The sequence below is a fragment of the Heterodontus francisci genome, chromosome 23, assembly GCF_036365525.1.
Source record: "Heterodontus francisci isolate sHetFra1 chromosome 23, sHetFra1.hap1, whole genome shotgun sequence".
Classification (NCBI taxonomy): Eukaryota; Metazoa; Chordata; class Chondrichthyes; order Heterodontiformes; family Heterodontidae; genus Heterodontus; species Heterodontus francisci.
In genome coordinates this window covers 15,646,288-15,668,614 of record NC_090393.1, presented here as the reverse complement: position 1 = coordinate 15,668,614, position 22,327 = coordinate 15,646,288, and the positions used below count along the sequence as shown (strand labels likewise).

Here is a 22,327-nt window from a genome sequence, read left to right as displayed (position 1 = left end):
AGACGGAGGTTGAGGGGGGACCTGATTGAGGTGTACAAAATCATGAGACGTATAGACAGAGTGGATAGCAAGAAGCTTTTTCCCAGAGTGGGGGATTCAATTACAAGGGGACACGAGTTCAAAGTGAAAGGGGAAAAGTTTAGGGGGGATATGCGTGGAAATTTCTTTACGCAGAGGGTGGTGGGTGCATGGAACGCTTTGCCAGCGGAGGTGGTAGACGCGGGCACGATAGCGTCTTTTAAGATGTATCTAGACAGATACATGAATGGGCAGGAAGTAAAGAGATACAGACCCTTAGAAAATAGGCGACAGGTTTAGATAGAGGATTTGGATCGGCGTAGGCTTGGAGGGCCGAAGGGCCTGTTCCTGTGCTGTAATTTTCTTTGTTCTTTTGTTCTTATGTTTTCAATTCTTACCAAGTTTCTTTAATGCATGGTGAGTTTCAATCCAGCAATGGAAGTGCATTTTAGCAACAATTGCTATACAATAGGGATAAGTCAATGTGTCATGGAGTCATTTACAGCATAGAAAATGGCCACTCGGCCCCCTCGAGTCCAAGCCAGACTTCCACGGAACAATGGAGTCAATCCCACTTCCCCCGCTTGATCCCTGGAAGTTGACCTTGGAAGTTTATTTCCTTCAAATGCCCATCCAATTTCCTTTTGAAATCATTGTCTCTGCTCCCACCACTCTCATAGGCATTGAATTCCAGGTCATTGCCACTCGGTGTGTATATTAAAAAAAAAAGTTCTTCCTCATATTCCCCCTGCATCTCTTGCCCAAAATCTTCAAACTGTGTCCTTGTACCATCAGTTAACAGAAACAGTTTTTCCTTGTCTAAGCCTGTCATAACCTTGTACACTTTTATCAAATCTCCCCTCTGTGGAGAACAACCCCAGCTTTTCCAACCTAACAGTGTAACTAAAATCCCCCATCCCTGAAACCATGTGTCCAATGTTGAAGTAAAACACAAGATGACCGGGGCACAAATTTCCATTGTATCTCAAACACTTCATTATCCTCCCATATCCCATTCCTGAAAAAACGACCAAATGATTAATACACGTACACTTCACTTATTGATATAGCAAAGACAACCTACAACCCACTCAGTTTGGTTTCTTTAACCCTAAATTCTATTGAAGCAAATATTTACCACAGTCCTAGTTCAGCACTGCACTGAATGGGCTCCTGTTCTGGCCTTTATTAGTTTGGCAGAAAAATGATATGGCAAACTAAAAGTAACTATCACTGGTGTGGTAACTTTCATTAGGCAACTTGAAACCCAGTCGTACATGACAGCAATGGGTACAAGTGACACCAATGCGAGGGTTTCTGGTATCCCAACACTTTATCAATTTTAAGGTTATGTTTTTAAAGAGCATGGTGAGAACCGTTATGGTATGTACAGCCAAACTCTCAGCAATGTCACTTTATAAGTAGGATTCTGCAATAGGATGCAACTTTAGGCCACAATGATCCAACTATTGTAGGTTGTTGTATTGGTGGTATGTGCCCAGACCAAACTTCCTCTAAAGTTTAAGGGAAGCATCATACTGATCCGGAGCAAATATCCTATATACTGGGCATATTATTCCCCCGTAACATACGGAAAAGAAAATCTAGCACCATGTGGCAAAATACCATTTCAATTAAAATTACTAATGAGTGCCACATGCTCAATACCAAGGAAACACTGATCAGAAAATGTAAACAAAACCACCTGTGTGAATTGCAACTATAGATATACACAATGGGCTGAATTTTACCAGGCCCCCAAAGTCGTTAATTTAATTTAATTTAAATATGTTAATTTAAATGAATGACCACCGGTTTACCTTGTAGTGACAGCCATCTCACGCCGATATTCCGGCTGATTCCTGGAACTCCCGCACGTTCAGATCTCCGAGCTGAAACACCGGTGGGGAGGGGGGAGAAGTGAAGTTCTCAGGGCAGGGGAGCACAGAAAACGGTTGCTATTCGTTGTTGGGATGGCGGGAAGGGTTGAGGGTTAAAGTTAATGAAGTTTGGGGGTGGGGGGGGACGGTCAAAATCTGAGAAAAATTTTTTTGGGGGGGCGAGAGGGCAATTTGCATATTGATTCCTCATTGGGGGGGGGGGTGGGTGGGAGATGGGATTCAAAGTGCAATCAAAAGTTTATTTCTGTTTTTTTTGAAAGCGGTACCTTTAAAAACGTGTTTCTCACTGAAGGGCTTTAAAAATGGCGGCGGACGCCATTGCTGGGGATGGAGCAGCTGCCCCCCTCTTCACCATCGGGGGATGGGCATTCCGCCGCCCCCCCCCCCTCCATGTAAATGAGTTGCCGCACGAAATATCGCGGCAGCTCGGCGTCGCACATCTTGCGCGTGAGCTGCGCCTCTTTCAGCGGCGAGCTTTAAAAATTCAGCCCATGCTGATCTGTACCTGAACCCCCATCTGCCCGTCATTGCTCCCTCTCCCTTGATATCCTTATCCAACAAGAATCTATTGATTTCAGTTTTGAAAAATTCCAATTGACCCAGCAGCCACAGCCTTTTAGGTTGCAGATTTCCACTGCTCTTCATATGAAATATTACCTTCTGATTTCACTCCTAAATGACCTAGCTAGTTTTAAGATTATGCCTCCTTGTTCTGGTTTGCCCCACCAGAGGAAATAGTTTCTCTGTATCCCTTTATCATTTTAAACACCTCCACTAGATCATCCCTCAACTGGGTAAAATGAAGTGGAAACGAGTCACGTTTATGCAACATGTCCTCATACTTTAAGTCCTAGATGCATCTGCACTGTACTCACACCAAGGCTAATACATCTTTCCTGAGGTGAAGCGCAAAACTGAACACAGTACTGCAGATGGAGTCTGTCCAACACTCTCCAACTGAAACATCACTTTCTCACTTTTGAACACCAAACCTGAGATAAAAACCAACATCCCATTAGCTGTTTTGATTACTTTTTGTACCTGTGCACTAGCTTTTAGTGATGTGCGTACCAGGACACCTAATTCCCTTTGCTCTTCCACAGCTTCTCCTCTCCACCATTATGGAAATATTGTGATTAATATTTCTCAGATCTCACACTTGCTCACATTGACCTCCAGCTGCCATAGTTGTGCACACTCACTTAATCTATGTTCCTCTGCAACTTCCTGTTCCCATCCATACAGCTTACTGTGCCTCCTAAGTTGTGATTTTTTTTTGTTTTTAAAAGCTGAACTCAAATTCTCAAATGGCAACTTGAACTCACCTTCTCTGAATTACTAGTGTAATAACAAAACTGCTACACTACCATGTTCCTTTAAAACAAAGTTGTCTTTTATTTATTTATTTTGCAAACAACACTTTGATAAATCCAATTACAGCTGGTCCCCTGCCCTGAAACTTTAGAAAAATTCTCCTGGATAATTAAAAATGCAGGTCTTAGGATGGTAGCTAAAGGAGGTCCCACATGGTTTTACCTCCTGAGTTTGACAGGATCACCAATCTGCACAGAAACAATTCACTTTCATAGTTAGCACCATTATCATCACTGATTTCCATGCATTCATTCACTAAGATTTGCAGGGGATGTGCTGGAGGATACTGCCAAAATATATAAACACAGGACGTCCCTACATCAGGGGACTTCAAGCTGTTACGACCCTGGGTTCATATCCCGGAAGAGCCCCCAATTAGATGTGACGACTGAGGCAGGAGGAGTGCACTATATTTTCTAGTTCCACTTCGTCACAGGTCACAGCAAATATTTAAATATTTACCCAGTCACCAATACAGTCGATCATATACTCTACCCTTTATCCCTGAATAAAATACACCAACCAGATTTCTTTAATAAACAATAAAATTATCAGTTTATTATAAAACAAGACTTATCCAGTAACAAAGCAAAACATTAACAGATTGAAATATGAAAATTTTCTTTTACCTTAGCCCCTCTCTCTCACACACACACATATATATATATATACACACACACACCGGTTAACCGAAAAATAGAGATTTTCTCTGCAGAGCTCTTTTACAAAAAAACTCCCAAAAACTTTGGCCAAATGCTTGTTAATTCTTGAAAAAAAAAGAGGTATGTTGCGTCCCAAAATGGCATACAGTCTGGCATCCGAGTACACGTAGATGGGTCACTGGGATCTTTTCTGGAGCAGTTCTTTTCAGGCAGCGTCGAGAATTTATCTGGCAAGCTTTCCAGGAATTCCTTGGGAGAAACGTAGCATTTCAGAGACAAGAGGAAGGAGGGCGTTTCTGTCTTGGCAGGTTGATCTCCAACTGCTTTCAAATACAGTCCCCACTCCAACTGAACCAAAACAATATCTCAGAAGCGAAACCAAACAGCAAGTCAGAACCTCCTGACCCTTATAAATCCTGACATGTCACTTCTCTGTAAACATCTCCCCCAAGTCACCAAGGTTTCTGTTGTTTATTGAGCTTAAGATATGTGACTTTCAAACAAGACTTCAAGTTTCCTTCCGGCGACCTCTTTCAAAAAAACAAAGTCCAACATGTATGGAATTACTTCAGTTCGTCAATGAATCTATCGCCACAATTCTAACACACGAATCCACAGAAAAGATTAAAAAGAAACCTCTTCATAACATAGCACACATTGACTGCTCTCCTTTATGTTAGATGGGTTAGCATGAAGAAAGCGGGTCCACTCTCCTCTCTAGATTATTTAGAGAAGGATTTTTTTCCCATCATTACTCATTCTGTAAAATAATAAAACTATAATAGATGTTAAAACTAGAGAAATGTGTTTAAATTATATTGCTTTGGCCATGGCATTAGTTCTACCACATATCGGTCTGTCACTCAGTTATTAATAAGCGATCTCCTAACTCTTTATACTACCCTCTTCACCCTTTATATGCTTCGGACTTTGTAGTTATTTATTCCTTGATATGCCAGAGAATCCTTTTTTTTTTAGTGATCACTACTTATAGCAATTGTGCTTCAAATCTAACTTGCAAGAACTCATTTACATTGACTCTGGATTTCCCATTGGTTGTAATGATCAGCTTAACTTTTAAAGTGCTGCTGAGCAGTGACTCCTTCAGAGCTGAGCTGATTAATTGGCCATTTGAAGCACCAGAGAGGGCCGAACTCACCAGTGCATTACCATCACTACTGCCTGGCCAAACTCATAAACGCAAGACTGTTAATGCTTCTTTCTAGATAGGCATACATATCTGTTTCCTTGACATTGGTTACCCGTTTTTGTACCTACACCAGGGGACTTCCAGCTGTTACGACCCCGGGTTCGTATCCCGGACGAGCCCCCAATTATGTGTTACGACTGAGGCGGGAGGAGTGCAACAGCCTCTTCATCACACTGATGCTACTTTAATTATAATTGTGATCCAGCTCATTGCAAAGTGGGGAGTCGAGAATGTCAATTCCACAGTGTGTATAACTCAGCCACTTACATATAAATTCCAGGCCACTGGTGGAGCATTTTTATAAATGAAGAAAAATCAAACTAATATGCTCAGGATAAGGGGTTTGGCTATTTAGGACTGAGATGGTGCCTGGATGTGCACTTGAAGTGCTGTAACCTGCAGGGCTACTGACCAAATTCTGGAAAGTGGGATTAGGCTTGGTGGCTCTTTTTTCTCCAGCTAGCGCAGACACGATGGGCCAAGTGGACTCTTTCTGTGCTGTAAATCTTCTATGAGGAGAAATTTCTTCACTCAGAGGGCTATGAATCTTTGGAATTCTCTACCCCAGAGGGCTGTGGAAGTTCAGTGTTGAATATATTCAAGATGGAGATCAGTAAGATTTTTTGGGTACTAAGGGAATCATGGGAGGAAAGTGGAGTTGAGGTAGATGATCAGCCATGATCTTGTCGAATGGCAGAGCAGGCTCGAGGGGCCTACTCCTGCTCTTATTTCTTATGGATGAGGTGGAACAGGAAGCAGTGAACAGGTAGTAACATTAGGTTTTAGAAACCTAATCCCAGGAGGAAAGAAAAGACTGAAGGAGGATAGGAGCTCCATAACGGGAAAGTTCAGAAAAGTATTGATAAAATAAATGTCAAATCCACACTAAAATGGAGATTTGCTGTGAGCCTGAAGAAGATTATTACTTTTCTGTCTGACAAATTAATTGAAACACTTGGAAAATTCATTCTCAAGCAACCATTTCATTTATATATATTTTATTTTCTATATATACACACATGTACAATTAATGAGTTAGTGCAAAAATTGCTTTCTTTTCGTACAATTTTTAGTTTATACAATCAGAATTCACATTATTTTCTCACAAAAATATTAAAAACCAAACACTTGAAGTTTCCCCACTTACTCCATCTTGCACATTTGCACAACAGACGCACAACCTCTCAGTTATACCTTCATGGCGATTAACTGGTACACCAACAGCTAAGGCAGGGCTTGACACTGAAGGATGCCTACTAGGGCTAGACCTTAAGATGTGATTGGGCACATGGAGTATTTGAGGCATTTGCCTTATAGTCGGCCTTTTTCACCCCATCAGACGCCTCTGTCGCTGTCCTTTGATGCATCTCTGTAGGAGAGCATTGATTTTACAGCAAGCATTACAGGGACAGGACTGCTGCCTATTATGAAGGGCCTAGACTCAACAGTTAACAATCCTTAGCTCTCAATCATCATAGAAGTTTCTGGTGGCTTTTGAAGGTCAATCTTACTCTCCCCCTATTCAGTAGGCATGCTATCAATACAAAATAAAGCAGATTTTCTGTCACCATACAAAACTACAGGCACTTTGAAGAGTCCTCATCCTCGATTCAATGCAGGAACAGCTATAACATGTGATCCATAACCTAAGTCTTTGGGATAAACACATATTCTGCTCAGATGATCAGAGCTGGGATTTCCAGATATTGTCATGTATTTTACAAGGTATGGAACCAATAACACAGACATAATCTTAAAGTAGCCTTAGTGTCAAACTATTTAGGAATGAAATCAGGAAGCACTATTTCATACAAAGGGTAGTGGAAATCTGGAAAACTCTCCCCCCAAAAGATTGTACATCATTGACATTCAACCACATATAGATGTTTTTACTTGAACAAACACCCCCTGCCCACCTGCTGCCCCTCTTGTTTCCAAACCCTCTAATTCTGGGGTAAGGTTTCACCAGAGGTGCAATTTTGACAAAGTGGCAAAAAGGAAATCTAGCTATTGTAAAACAGCCATTCTCTCACAGCGGATATAACTGAGGTTCACAGATGGCTGGCCATTCCTCACATGAGCCAGATGAGTGAGTGCCTGCAGGTTGCTTGATCATGTTAGATGTCACTGCCAAGCCTGATCCAGTCCTTGCCTAATGTCCTCACAGGCAGGCTTTACAGCGAGGGAGGGAGGTCACTGGATAATAATCAGCAGCAGGAAACCAGCCCCGTGGGCACTGAGGCCAATTGTAGCCATCATAGCTGAAGTCAGTTAACTAGGTCCAGTCAAATCTGGGGCCTTCCTGGTCTGTATAGTTCAGTTCCATACTGGATTTGCCAACTGAAGCATCAAGAGAGCACCTTTTAACCTTACTACAATCCTGTTTGTACAACAGATACTAATTGCCCATAGCTTTATCCAGTTGAACATCACAAAACACCTCAGAAATCACTGATACTGAAACAGAGCAATGGCTGGGTGAGGGTACCTCACTTGAATACTGAACGTACTATCATTATAGTTAAAAATAAAACTGAAGGGAGTACAATACTGTGGGTCTCAAACTAGAACTCACCTGAAAGAACACTCATTCAAACGGAATCTTTCCATCATTGCTGCCTGTGACATTGTGCTGTATTGTAGGCCGCACTCCACTACAGTTCCCAGTTTATGACCCAGTGTGATTGACCCAACAACTCCATGAAGGGTGTGTTCGTGGAGTACGGTGCACAGACTCCCTACATGTATATATGGTTCTAAAAGAAGTGAACAGGAGCAGGAGCTATGGGTAATTTCCTCCCTTTCAGTGGGAACTCAGACTAATTGCTGCACTGCCTTATCTGAGACCAGCTAACTTAGTACAGAGCGGCAACGGAGCGTGGCCTCCTTGGCTCAGTACACCACCATGCAGTGCATTTATCCACTGGGGAAGTAGCACTCTTAAGGGGGAAATCACACAATAAAACAGTCTTGCCAACTTAGGTGGCTTCATTAACAGAATAAAGCAACAGTCCTGTACACATCTTCACCTGAGGCGATATACAGACAGTATGCATGTTACAACTGTTGAAAAGACTCCCATGAGAAAGGATTCAGTGGTGGTAATGAGGGGGATTCAAGGGGCAGACCAATTCGTATGGAATAAAAATAAAAGTAGGCCAACAAAATTTAAAATGAAAATGAAGATAGTCATTAAAACAGGGCACATTCAGCATAGCTCCTGAATATTACAACAGTACCAAGCTGAATAAGACTGGGTGCCAATGCAAATCAACTCACAGGTGCTTTAGGAGAAAGTATAAAAGGACATTGGCAAGGCTGCTCCAACCCCTGAAAGCATATTTACTGCCCATCACCCAGTGGCACTAGCAGTGAGTGGCAGTGAACGTTTCATGTACCTTGTGGCTGAAGGAAGAGGTATGATACCAGAAGGTTAAAAAAATGGGTGGATTACTGGCTTAATTCCCCTCTTTCTAACCCAGAGGTGCAGAGGCCAACAGCTGTCCAGACAGTCATCAAACCTGTGTATCCTGGCCTGTGAAGCTTAGCAATTCTGTCCCTCCGAGTCTGACTTGTTCTATTATCCATATGTCAGGACCTGTGGCTTTTTTTTTGTTATATCCGACTGTCTCTGGTTGGCAGGTCAGAGAACATGTTACCCCCCCACAATAAAGGGCTCACTTATTTTGTATAGGCATTCCATGCAATCAGAAAACTATGTCTGACTCCTCTAAATACTATCCCCCACGAGTGAGGATTCACAATAACCAGTGGGATTGCATCGACATCTGCACTCTGTGGAAACTGGTGGTGAAAATCAACTTTACTGTTATATTCAGAGACTGTGTCAGCACTCCGCCAGTCATATTGCATTGCAGTGAAAATAACACGGGGAAATTTATTACATCACAATTTGCACGATCTGCCATGTTGTTCTAATCCCTCCTTGAAGGTGTCAACTGAGACATGGTCCCATAGGCACTGGTGATTTTACAGTACCTCACCCGAGTCTTTATTGTTAGTGCACAAGTCTCAACAGTGAGTGTGAGCAGGTTATCTGGCTGGGTTGGGACACCACAGCCCAGTCCTCACCTGGCAGACACGCAATCCAGTGGCCGTTAATCAGAACCTGAATTTTTGCCCTCCCTGTACAGGGGCAATTGTAGCACCCTTACTGTTGTGTTGGAATTAGCAGACTCAGCATAGACAGGAGAGGGAACCTGGGACCATAACTACACGTAGTGCATGTACCCACCAGGTATTTAAAGGAATTCCTCAATCTTTCATAAAAATCTTCATGCTAAGCCTGTCACTAACAGTTGTGGGTCTTTGAGAACGGAGTCATGACTGTGGCAAGATTCTACTGGCTAGTACCAAAAAGGTGACCTTTCCAGCCTAGCTTTATATATGGTTGAACTGATTTCTCACTTGAGGATTTTAACTCAATAATTTTTTCAACATTGCTGAGCTGATTCTGAATTTTCTTTGCAATAACATTTGCAAATATGAAGTAATATTTCTCTATTGGTTCAAGCACACAGTCAAAGTTCATAAATATATAACCATTACTCCCTGTATGGAGCTATGGAATTAAGTGGCAAGTTAAAAACATTTTTTCTAATATGATGGACCTCGTATCCTTTTGGTTCACTGCACAAATATTGAATCGGGTATCTGGGTGGATAACAATTGGGCTCCAGCTCCTTTCCACAATTGGTTTCCTCTCAAACCGTGAAGATTATTTGTCCCTTTACAGCACCAGTCAAATGCCTAGCTCTGCCCACTCACTCACTCCTCTGGCCCGAACTCGCGGCTCGCGCGCCTCACCAGGGACCGAACTCTCTCATAGAAGAGCAAGTAGGCATTGGACGCAAGGACTTCCTGCAGGCTGGCTCTGCGCACCGTGTCGTCTGATATCCACAGCCACTGGTTGCTCACCACCGCCGGGTTCTTCGAAGTAGACGGCGAGCGGCGATAAGTGACAAAATGGCCCGAGTGTATGTCACCGTGATGGACAACCACAGACATCAGGCGGAACAAATATACTGACGAGCTGTGGGAATAAAGCAGAACATCAAGCTCACACTTGAGGAAAAGGTTCTCTCCTCCCCCTCCTCTGCTCCAAGGTACACTTATTCAATGGAAATCCAACTGCAATGTGGAGGTGGTGGCGTAGTGGTAACGTCACTGGACTAGTAACCCAGAGCCCTAGGCAAATGCTCTGGGGACATGGGTTCGAATCTCACCAGGGCAAATTTGAATTCAATTATAGAATTAAAAAGCTAGTCTAGTGGTGACCATGAAACAACTGTTAATTGTTGCAAAAACCCATCACTAATGCCCCTTAGGGAAGAAAATCTGCTGTCCTTACCTGGTCTGCCCTACAAGTGACGCCAGACCCGTGGCAATGTGGCTGACTTTTACCTGCCCTCTGAAATGGCCTAGCAAGCCACTCAGTTATATCAAACCACTACAAAGTCTAAGAAGAGGAATGAAACTGGATGGACCACCCGGCATTGACCCAGGCATCAGAAACAACAATGGCAAATCTAACCCTGCCGACTCTGCAAAGTCCTCCTTACTAACATCTGGGGGCTTGTGCCAAAATTGGGAGAGCTGTCCTACTGACTAGTCAAACAACAGCCTGACATAGTCATACTCAACGAAATCATACCTTGCAAACAATGTCCCAGACACCACCGCCATCATCATCATCCCTGGGTATGCCCTGTCCCACTGGTAGGGCAGACCCATCAGGGATAGTGTACAGTGGGGACGGAGTTACCCTTGGAGTCCTCAACATTGACTCTGGATCCCATGAAGTCTCATGGCATCAGGTCAAATTTGGGCAAGGAAACTTCCTGCTGATTACTATCTACTGCCCGCATTCCCCCCTTACTGCCCACTGCTCCCCCCCACCTCGGCTGATAAATCAGTGCTTCTCCATGTTGAAGATTAATTGGAAGAAGCACCGAGGGTGGCAACGGCGCAGAATGCTCTCTGGGTGGGGGACTTCAATCACCAAGAATGGCTCGGTAGCACCACTATTGACCGAGCCCTAAAGGACATAACTGCTACACTGGGTCTGCGGCAGGTGGCAAGGGAACCTACAAGAGGGAAAAACCTACTTGACCTCGTCTTCACCAAATACCTGTTGCAGATGCATCTGTCCGTGGCAGGAATTGGTAGCACAGCGCTTCTGGAGACAAAGTCATGTCTTCACATCGAGGATACCCACCATCGTGTTGTGTGGCACTACCATGCTAAATGGGATAGATTTTGAACAGATCTGGTAACTCAAAACTGGGCATCCATGAGGTGCTGTGGCCATCAGCAGCAGCAGAATTGTATTCAACCAAATCTATAACCTCACGGCACGACGTATCCCCCACTCTACCATTATGATCAAGCTGGGAGACCAATATTTTTTCAATCAGGAGGGCATGCCAGGAGCAGCACCAGGCATACCAAAAAATGAGGTGTCAGCCTGATGAAGCTACAGCACAGGACTACTTGCATGCCAAACAGAAGTAGCATTCAATAGATGGGGCTAAGTGATCCCACAACCAGTGGCTCAGATCTAAGCTCTGCAGTCCTGCCACATCCAGTCGTGAATGGTGGTGGACAATTAAACAACTGACAGAAGCAGGAGGCTCCACAAACATTCCCATCCTCAAAGATAGGGGAGCCCAGCACATCAGTGCAAAAGACAAGGCTGAAGCATTTGCAACCATCATCCGAGTGGATGATCCATCTCGGCCTCCTCCTGAGATCTCCAGTATCACAGTCTTCAGCCAATTCGATTCACTCCATGCGATATCATGAAACGGCTGAAGGCACTGGATACTGCAAAGGTTATGGGCCCTGACAACATTCCAGCAATAGCACTGAAGACTTGTGCTCCAGAACTAGCCAGTCCCTAGCCGAGCTGTTCCAGTACAGCTACAACACTGGCATCTACCCGGCAATATGGAAAATTGCCCAAGAATGTCCTGTACACAAAAAGCAGGACAAATCCAACTCAGCAAATTACCACCCTATCAGTCTACTCCCGATCATCAGCAAAGTGATGGAAGGGGTCACTGACAGTGCTATCAAGCAGCACTTACTCAGCAATAACCTGCTCACTGACGCTCAGTTTGGGTTCCGTCAGGGCTACTTAGCTCCTGACCTCATTACAACCTTGGTCCAAACATGGACAAAAGAGCTGAACTCCAGAGGTGAGGAGAGAGTCAAGGCAGCATTTGACTGAGTATGGTATCAAGGAGCCCGAGCAAAACTGGAGTCAATGGGAATCAGCGGGTTGGTTGGAGTCATACCTAGCACAAAGGAAGATGGTTGTGATTGTCGGAGGTCAATCATCAGTCCCAGGACATCACTGTAGGAGTTCCTCAGGGTAGTGTCCTAGGCCCAACCATCTTCAGCTGCTTCATCAATGTCCTTCCCTCCATCATAAGGTCAAAAGTGGGGATGCTCGCTGATGATTGCACCATGTTCAGCACCATTCATGACTCCTCAGATACTAAGCAGCCCAAGTCCATATGCTGAAAGACCTGGACAACATCCAGGCTTGGGCTGATAAGTAGCAAGTAACATTCACGCCACACAAGTTTCAGGCAATGACCAACTCAAACGAGAGAATCTAACCATCTCCCCATGACATTCAATGGCATTATCATCGCTGAAGCCCCCACTATCAACATTCTGGGGGGGTCACCATTGACCAGAAACTGAACTAGATCAGCCACATAAATGCTATGGCTACAAGAGCAGGTCAGAGGCTGGGAATTCTGTGGCGAGTAACTCACCTCCTAACTCCCCAATGCCTGTCCACCATCTACAAGGCACAAGTCAGGAGTGTGATGGAATACTCTCCACTTGCCTGGATGGGTGCAGCTCCAACAACACTCAAGAAGCTCAACACCATCCAGAACAAAGCAGCTCACTTGAGTGGCACCCCATCCTTCAACATTCATGCCCTCCACCACCGATGCACAGTGGCAGCAGTGTGCATCATCTACAAGATGCACTGCAGCAACTCACCAAGGCTCCTTCGACAGCACCTTCCAAACCCATGACCTCTACCACCTAGAAGGACAAGGGCAGCAGATGCATGGGAACACCACCACCTGCAAGTTCCCCTCCAAGCCTCACACCATCCTGACTTGGAACTATATCTCTGTTTCTTCACTGTCGCTGGGTCAAAATCCTGGAACTCCCTTCCTAACAGCAGTATTGGTGTACCTATACCCCTAGGACTGCAGCGGTTCAAAAAGGCAGCTCACCACCACCTACTCAAGGGCAATTAGGGATGGGCAATAAATGCTGGCCTCGCCAGTGACGTCCACATCTCCCAAATGAATAAAAATAACTCACCGAAATGCCCATTCTCAATAGGTGAAGCTAGATATTGAACAGTGGTGAGCATCACAGGAATAAAATATCTCATTATCAGTATTCTGTTTGCTCAGTTTTATCACTCCATTGCCTGTCTTCACTGAAAACCAAAACTTGGCAGAGGTAAGAGCTTTCGTACAGTAAATAGAAATGCAGTTTTTGATGATAAAAGTTACATAATTTCTTTTGAGAGTTATTTTATTCCTGGAACAGGAACGATGTGAACCAACAGAAAATGAAAAAAAAAGTGATGCACCATAGAATCACAATGATACAGAAGGAGGCCATTCAACCCATCCTGCCTGTGCTGGCTCTATGAAAGAGCTATCCAATTAATCCCATCCCCTGCTCTTTCCCCACAGCCCTGCAAAAAATTTATTTTCAAGTAGATACTGAGCGCATTTCTCGGTAATTATTTTCTGCTATTAGATGGGGCATTACTATTTAACTAAGTTTCTGAGGATCTTTAGTGGCAGACACCCAGTATTGCCACTGTGCCCTGCCAGACTTATCCTTGAAAATCACCTATAGGATCTCTGACTCTGAACTGCATTTTGATGCACTCTAAAGCTCTGTACTAAACAAAAACATTAGGTTTTGGGAAAAAAATTTAATTGAAAAGACTCACCTGTAACTTCGAGTTACCGGAGACGGTGAGGTTGCAATTGAAGCGGATAGCAGAGATGATGAACATGCTCCATTCGCAACTTGTATTTTACTCAGGTTGGGCTGAGTGGATCCTGAAAGATGACAAGCAGGGGAAAAATAAAGATTTAAAGCACCATTTTTAAAATAACTCACTGACAGCTGCTGGGAGGCAATGAAATGATTAAGATTGTGGACGACAGCACTTGCGAGAGTCTGACCGTCATGACAATTGTAAGCAAAGTAGTCACTGTACAGAAATATAAAGCAAACCAAGATTCTGAAATAAAGATAGAAAAATGCATGATAGATCCATCAGTGTCTGAAAAGAAAGATGTGCTTAGCCTTTCAGCACTGATTTAATTTCCTTATTCATTAGGATTACACCTTCATCCTGCTTCAAGAATTTGTGTCTCTGATTGATTCATTGGCGAGATAGCTGGCAGAGGAGCTACTCATTAGTTGCTTGGAGGTTGTGATTCACTGTTTCTCCCTCCTTGTAAGGAAGCACCTGGCCTCCCATTGATAACAGCACAGATCAGTGACTCCAAGGGTGAGCAGAGGTGGGAACCCAAATTCCTGCACTGCAGGTACAGGGAGTCAGTGTTCCAACACAAATCCTCCACCTTAATGAGTATAAATACAGCATCTTTCTGCCATCTGAAACTTGGCTGGCTATAATTTATAATGTATTCATTTAGTCATGGTGCCACTGTTAATTATCTTCCTAAAGCTGTATATAGTTAAGTGAGACTTAATTCTTTGAAATTAGCTTTTCAAACGCTAACAAAATAATCAAATGACTTGCTGCTTGGAGCCTGATGCTAGGTAAATTTTCTGTGTATTAAACAGAAGCTTGGAGCAAAGACTTTTTCTTCAAAGTTATAAAACATGATCACTGGGCGTGGTACTGAACGGTACAGCTCAGAAAGTGTCAGCTTTGATCATTGCCTCTGTGCGAAGTTAGCTGGTTATCAGCTGAGGGGGAGGAAGTGGAGATGAAGGACATGTGTGGGGAAGAAGGGGTCAATTAACCATCAATCTCACTACACCAGAGCTAGGGGCAGCTGATCACAAGCCAACACGGAGCCACAACAGCTAGTTTCAACATCCCTGGGGTGTAGGGCTGGTCTTCCCGGTCCTAGTTCCTATCTGACTCGACTGCTGGAATGTGTTTGTTGTGAGAAAGCAGAATTCAGCTTAGATGTAGAGCCCTCCGTGGTTGAACAGCCTGCTTGTGTATGAAGAACAGCCACTTGGGTGGGATAGCTGGAAAGTGGCCTGCTCTGTGTGCAGTGATGGCCCAGCATATCAGCGTCTTGGGAGAAGGGGTGGGGAGAGAACTGAAAGAACAAAACGCATCAATTAGAACTCCGAAATGGATACAGTAATAGAATCATAAATACTCCAAAAGAGTAAGTTCTATTTTTTTTAAATCAGGGTTTTTCATAAATAGAGCTTGAAATGGAAATAAGCATCACGTCGTTGATTTTCAGATGCTGCCTGGTCAGTTTCCTGTTAATATGACCAGTACCTGGCTTGTTCAGCATGGCCCCCTCCAGCATGTGTGGCAAGCTCCCTGTGCTGGCGGGTCTGCTCATTCTGCGGTGGCCTAGCCTCTGAGACAGGCTGCGGTACTTGTAGGTATCAAGCGAGAGGAGCTCGCTGAACTGCACGTGCTCATTGCGTTTTAGGGGGGTTCCTTGGTTGGACCAGGAGAGCCTTTGCAGGTGGATACACAGGCACTGAGGGAGCTTAAAAAAAATCAAATGAGAAAACATCAGGACACAGGGATTGGAAATTACAGCACACACTCTGAACAGATCAACTTTGTCCCTGATTTTCTTTGCCTGTTTTCTCACCTAATCACACTTAGCCCAAGCTGGGATTCAGTTTCCTTTTCATACTGACTAGTAACATGTGAGCCTACAACAAGTTTCATTTATATAGTACCTTTAATGCATTAAAATAACACCCCCCCCCCCACCCCCCAAAGGTGCTTTACAAGAATGGTTAACAAAACTTGACACCGAGCCACCTAAGGATACACTGGAACAGGTGACAAAAGCTTGGTCAAAACTTTAGGGAGCATTTTAAAGGAGAGAGAGAGAGGCGGAAAGGTTTAGGGAGGCAATTGCAGAGCTTAGGACCCAGGCAGCTGAAGGCACGGCCACGAATGAAGCAGCGATGAAAATCGACGATGCACCAGAAGCCAGAATTGGAGGAGCACAGAGCCTAAATGGAGGATTATAAACAGGACCCAATACCCATGCACTTCACTTTCCAGCAATGGGTTGCTGAACAGCAATCGATGGGAGACATGGCCTCATTTTGCCTTTCTCTTACCCAAGTACACAGCAGTGAATTTATTCTTCCTATGATTGCCCTGAATGAGATCAGGTAACTCAGCACAGACTAAGGATCGAAACGGAGATCCTTCTAGCTCAGCCTGTATATTCCTGTATGAAAGAATACTCCAAGGAGCCTCTTTTGTATCTAATTTAAACACAACTGGTAAACAGGCTTTGAAAAATAAGGTTTTTTTTGAAATAAATATATTAAAAAACTCAGCAAAAAGCCATACTGATTAGGAAAACCCCATATTTTATCCCCAGTCTATGCTGAGTTAAATAATCACAACTAGAAAGGCAATAGGGATGTATTTATTTTATTTTTTATTTATTTAGATATACAGCACTGAAACAGGCCCTTCGGCCCACCGAGTCTGTGCCGACCATCAACCACCCATTTATACTAATCCTACACTAATCTCATATTCCTACCACATCCCCACCTGTCCCTATATTCCCCTACCACCTACCTATACTAGGGGCAATTTCTAATGGCCAATTTACCTATCAACCTGCAAGTCTTTGGTTGTGGGAGGAAACCGGAGCACCCGGCGAAAACCCACGCAGACACAGGGAGAACTTGCAAACTCCACACAGGCAGTACCCAGAATTGAACCCGGGTCGCTGGAGCTGTGAGGCTGCGGTGCTAACCACTGCGCCGCCACTGTGTGGGCTTGGGGGAGAAATCTGTCATGTTTTCAGTTCTCAGTGACTCCCAATGAACGTGAGAGTGCCAGATGTGAAAGGGATGCGGCTCAGCTGTGATTGTCACTTTACAATGCTGCAGTAAGCTGCTGACACTCACTGTCTAAGCTCACACATAAAGAATGGCTCCTGGAGAGGTACTGGAGGACGGTAGGTACCTGTGAATCATACCTGAGCAAGAATCAGTATTTTGGAAGACAAAACCAAACTGAAGGGTGGGAGGGGATGGGGGAGTGGTTGAGAACTGATCTCTCAAATGGAACTGGCAGATATGCCACACTTCCGATACCGAGTGCTGATGAGGTTTCATTACTTAGCTTGAAGTCCCAGCTGTACCATATAGAAACAGAAAATACTGGAAACACTCAGCAGCATCTGTCGAAAAGGGAAGGTAGGGTTAATGTTTCAGCTCATATAACCCTTCATCAGAACAGTTCTGAAAAAGAGTCATAGACTTGAAATGTTGACCTGACCACCCTCTCTCCACAAGTGCTGCCTGACCTGCTGAGTGTTTCCAGCATCACAAAGTCTCCTCTTTTCCAAATAGGATCCAACTTTTTAAAAAAAATACTCCTTTAAGATAAATCTTTAAAGCCTTTAAGTAGCGTAATCATCAAATCCGAGGAAGCAGTTCCTGCCATTGATGCAAGTCTCACCTTTCCAATTTTCAGCTGTTTGATGAAGGTTGTCCTTTGGTTTTCCACAGTCTGTCCATTCAGTGTTTCTCCTGCCTGGATTTGCGGAAGAACAGAAAGCGTCGTCAGAACTGAGAAAAACACTGAGTACACAGAGGTCAGCTGCTGTGGACCACCTTCTCACTCCCATTTCTCTCTCCCCAGTTAGCACTTTGTTCTCCTGACACATCTCGGCCCACGATTAACGACTTCAATAGGAAATTTTGGAGCTGCTTCCAACACAACATTGGACACCTTCAGACTGCAGTATTTTTAGAAACTATATTTGAAGCAGTACATTGAATAAACCAGATGAACACATATGCCTCAGTTAGATGGACCATCTCACTCTCATTTCTCGCGACTATTCTTTACACTCCTCACCTCACCTCTCCTGAAGGATCAGATTCATGCTGGAGTATCATTCCAGGGCTCCAATAAAGCACATGATTCATTAAATTTGCAAGTTTTCTTTTTAAAAGTTAGGCTTGGATTTGATTCTTCTTCAGCTCAACAAGTTTGAGTGTTGGCTACTGACAGGAAGGCAACTTGAATAGTCTAGGCATCAGTGAAACTATTCTCATTTAATTCAAAGGACATGAACATCGCTGGCAAGGCCAGACTGGGCAAGGACGACAGGTTTCCTTCCCTCAAGGATATTTGTGAACGTTCAGTGATAACCCAGCAGTTTCACGGTCACCATTACTGATACTAGTTTTTTATTCCAGATTTATTTAATTAATTGAGTTTAAATTTCACAGCTGCCATGGTGGGATTTGAACTCATGTATTATGGATCATAGTCCAGGTCTCTGGATTACCAGTCCAATAACATTACCACTGTTACCGTACCCCTAGATAGGAACCTTCTGGCTAATTGTCTGCAGTAATGTATGCACATCTTCCAGTTTAGTACCTTTCGTGCTTTTTCTTCCAAGGCTTTGTCGTCACAGTTATTGATAGTTAGTCACTGCTGTCACGGACTTGTAATTATTTTTCTCCTCGGATTATATACAGTGCGTGTGCCTTTAAGACTCTTAAAAACAGTGTACCTTTAAGGGAGAGAAAGTTCTGGAATTTCTAAAGCACAGTGTACTAGCAGCTGCATTTTGTTACCCTGGGCAACAGCATGAGAGAAAGGTCACATGTTTCCACTTGACTGTGTGTATGGAACTGGCAAAAGCCATGTTGAACCAGACTGACCAGCGAAGCGTACTGAAGAGAAAGGAGCTGTTTTATTCTTTCTCAACAGAAACTCTACAAAGTGCTACAGGCCAAGTTAATCCCTTAAGGAAAGAAAAATTATTTTCTTTTAAGAGATCATTTATACTGTGCCCGGGCGGCACAGTGGCGCAGTGGTTAGCACTGCAGCCTCACAGCTCCAGGGACCCGGGTTCGATTCCGGGTACTGCCTGTGTGGAGTTTGCAAGTTCTCCCTGTGTCTGCGTGGGTTTTCTCCGGGTGCTCCGGTTTCCTCCCACAAGCCAAAAGACTTGCAGGTTGACAGGTAAATTGGCCATTATAAATTGTCACTAGTATAGGTAGGTGGTAGGGAAATATAGGGACAGGTGGGGATGTTTGGTAGGAATATAGGATTAGTATAAATGGGTGGTTGATGTTCGGCACAGACTCGGTGGGCCGAAGGGCCTGTTTCAGTGCTGTATCTCTAATCTAATCTAATCTTTTTCTTTACTTCCAAGCCAGAAAGTATTTGCTTCAAGATTGAATCTCTCTGGACTGATTGAGTTTGCTGGAATTCAAAGTAAAGTTTCAACTGAGATGCTGTCAGTTTTAAAATTCAAGTTGACTTATTGCTGTGCTCATCGTTCAAAGAACTGTTTACTGCTTACTGCAGCCGAAGAGTTGAATGCCTATTAAGAAGCGACTACGGCATCAAATCTATGTGAAGACTTCGAGTGGCCTTTGACTATTTCCACGTTAGAAGCGTAAACCACAAATACTTATTTTATTTATTCTTGAGACAGCTAATGTTTTTTTAAAACACCACTTTTAAAAACAACGGTTAACTATTGTTATTTTTGAGTGTGTGTGTGTGAATGGAAGAGTTAGATTAATATAAGAAGTTAAAAGGTCTTTAGACATAAGTTTATCTTAATAGTGTTTAAGATTTAGTTTTTTAATAAATAGTTAATTTGTTGTTATCTAAAAATACCTGGTTCAGTCTGTTTTATTCTAGAGGCCACTAGTGTTTAATTTGGCTGTTTTCTGATTGGTGTGAAAGCTTAATAATACGCCGTGACCTTTGGAGTGACGGGACTGAATTGACAATGCGTTGCTCCCGCCGCAGTTGTAACACTGCCCAGACAGTGAGGATCATCTAGCTGTTCAACAATCGATAGCATCGCAGGTCATGTCCTCACCTGACTTCCACAAACATGCATTTCCCAATAAGGATCAACAGGCTACATAATCAGGAGTGGGAACCTCGGGTAATATTTCTCCCCCCTTCCACTCAGCCACTAGAAGCATCTTTGCTGTTCTGACTCGAGATTAGCTAAACTCGACATAGACCAGGATTGAACCTAACTATCCTAGTCTGCGTGACTCAGCATTTACCAATTGAGCCATCAGAGGAAGCTTCTTATTTCTAATTTTAATTCATAAAAAACATTTGACCTTTTTTCGCTCAAAACATCATTGCAAGTTGACACCACCAGCATGGGTGGCCAGAAGTTTATCCGCCTACTAAGACTGATGTGTCCATTGCGTGTAGCATTCTTCTATTTCCATGCAAAAACCGTCACCACTGTTAATCGGAATAAATGATTTGAGTGCTGCTCACCTTGGTACAGTTCTCACACACCACACCTTTTATGGTCTCTGAGGAGATGAAGTGTTGCAGGCAGATGTCCAATGTCAGAGGTCTGCCCTGGAAGGATATAAAGTAACAGGCCATTTAAAACCAGTGTCGCGCTGAGCAGACACACCAGTTCATTGGAAAACCCACAATATTTAGATAGTTTTCTCTGTAATTACCATTGCCCATGATAATTATGAAAGAAAATTGTCGCTATCAATCAGCAAAGTCATTTTCCAGCTTTAGTGAGTTGTAAAGCGAGTAATTAGTTTATTTTGCTTCCTCTATTTCTACTTCGCTGCCACCTTAAATCCCATTTAAACTAGAACAATATATCCGATGTTCAGTGCGCTGATAGCGTCATTTACATACTTGAACAAGGTGTATGTGCCTCTCGAGTCGCAGAACCTCACAAAGGGTAAATATAAATGGTGTTAACTCCTGTAACTCTTTTCAAGTCAGTACTGTCAACATCTACAACTGGAACTGTCTATGGAAGCAACTATAATGGAAAAACCCAGCTAAACATGTCACCAATTGATTATGGGAAAACTGTATGTCATCAGATGCCCATAACAATGCAGTCGCACACCTGCAGCCACTAAGTGACAGTGTGGCACAATGAAGAAAGACTTGCATTTATATAGCATCCTTCAGGACCTCAGGTCATCCCAAAGCCCTTTACAGCCAATGAAGTGCTTGTTGAAGTGCAGTCACTGTTGTAACGTAGGAAACATTGCAATGAGAGTATCCATACACTCTCATTTTCTTTTCCACAGCTGAGATTTTGCTTTCAATTTCCTCTTATTTTCAAAAATATCAAGTTATTTTGATTTAATCCCATTGCTCTGATCTCATTGCGGCTCCTTTTTGATCATTCCTAGGCCCTCTTTTGCCCCTTTGAAGCCTATATATCTGTCCTCCGTCCACCAGTCCCTCCTGTCCTAGCCCTGCTGCTCCTGCTCTTGCAGGCTTACTCCACTGATCTGCCCCGGTGTATCCCAAACTGCATGCTGGCTCCATTCCGTCCTGGCTTCCCCCACCCTCCATGCCACAGGACAAATTGTATTCTTCAGTCAGCCGTCCGGCATCAGTTCGCACCCTGGACCAGCTCCCTTTATCTTTCTTGCTTCCTGGCTCCTAACTGGTAAGTCGTGATTTGTTTTTTTTATAGCAGTATAATTTGTTTAGAAGAACAACTGTCCTGCGCCTTTCACAATCTCAGGATACCCCAAAGCACTTTACAGCCAATAAGGTACTTTTGAAGTTGTAACATAGGAAGCGCAGCAGCCAATTTGCGCACAGCAAGCTTCCACAAACAGCAATATGATAATGACCGGGTGATCTGTTACAGTGATGTTGATTGAGGGATAAATATTGGCTGGGACACCGGGGAGAACTCCCCAGCTCCTCTACAAAAAAGTGCCATGGGACCTTTTGCCCTCCTGAGAGGGCAGACTGGGGCTTTGGTTTAACATTTCATCCTCAAAACAGCACCTCCGACAGTGCAGGACTGCACTAGAGCCTCAGCCTAGATCTTTGTGCTCAAGCCTCTTGAGTGGTTACAGTCCTA

The 22,327-nt window shown here is 43.7% G+C and overlaps 1 protein-coding gene across 4 annotated transcripts in view; it reads right to left on the bottom strand.

Annotated features, from left to right (window-relative positions):
- Window positions 1–6,174: 6,174 nt before the first annotated feature.
- Window positions 6,175–22,327, bottom strand: part of LOC137382594 (ubiquitin carboxyl-terminal hydrolase 30-like) — a 33,854-nt gene continuing 17,701 nt past the window's right edge. For all 4 annotated transcript variants that reach the window (XM_068054726.1, XM_068054728.1, XM_068054729.1 and 1 more), the window contains 5 exons: window positions 20,740–20,826; window positions 17,920–17,994; window positions 15,742–15,961; window positions 14,191–14,302; window positions 6,175–10,218 (listed from right to left, as the gene is read on the bottom strand). In XM_068054726.1, coding sequence (XP_067910827.1) covers window positions 9,954–10,218; window positions 14,191–14,302; window positions 15,742–15,961; window positions 17,920–17,994; window positions 20,740–20,826 — 759 coding nt within the window. In that variant the 3' untranslated portion in view covers window positions 6,175–9,953. The remainder of the gene's footprint in view (window positions 10,219–14,190; window positions 14,303–15,741; window positions 15,962–17,919; window positions 17,995–20,739; window positions 20,827–22,327) is intronic.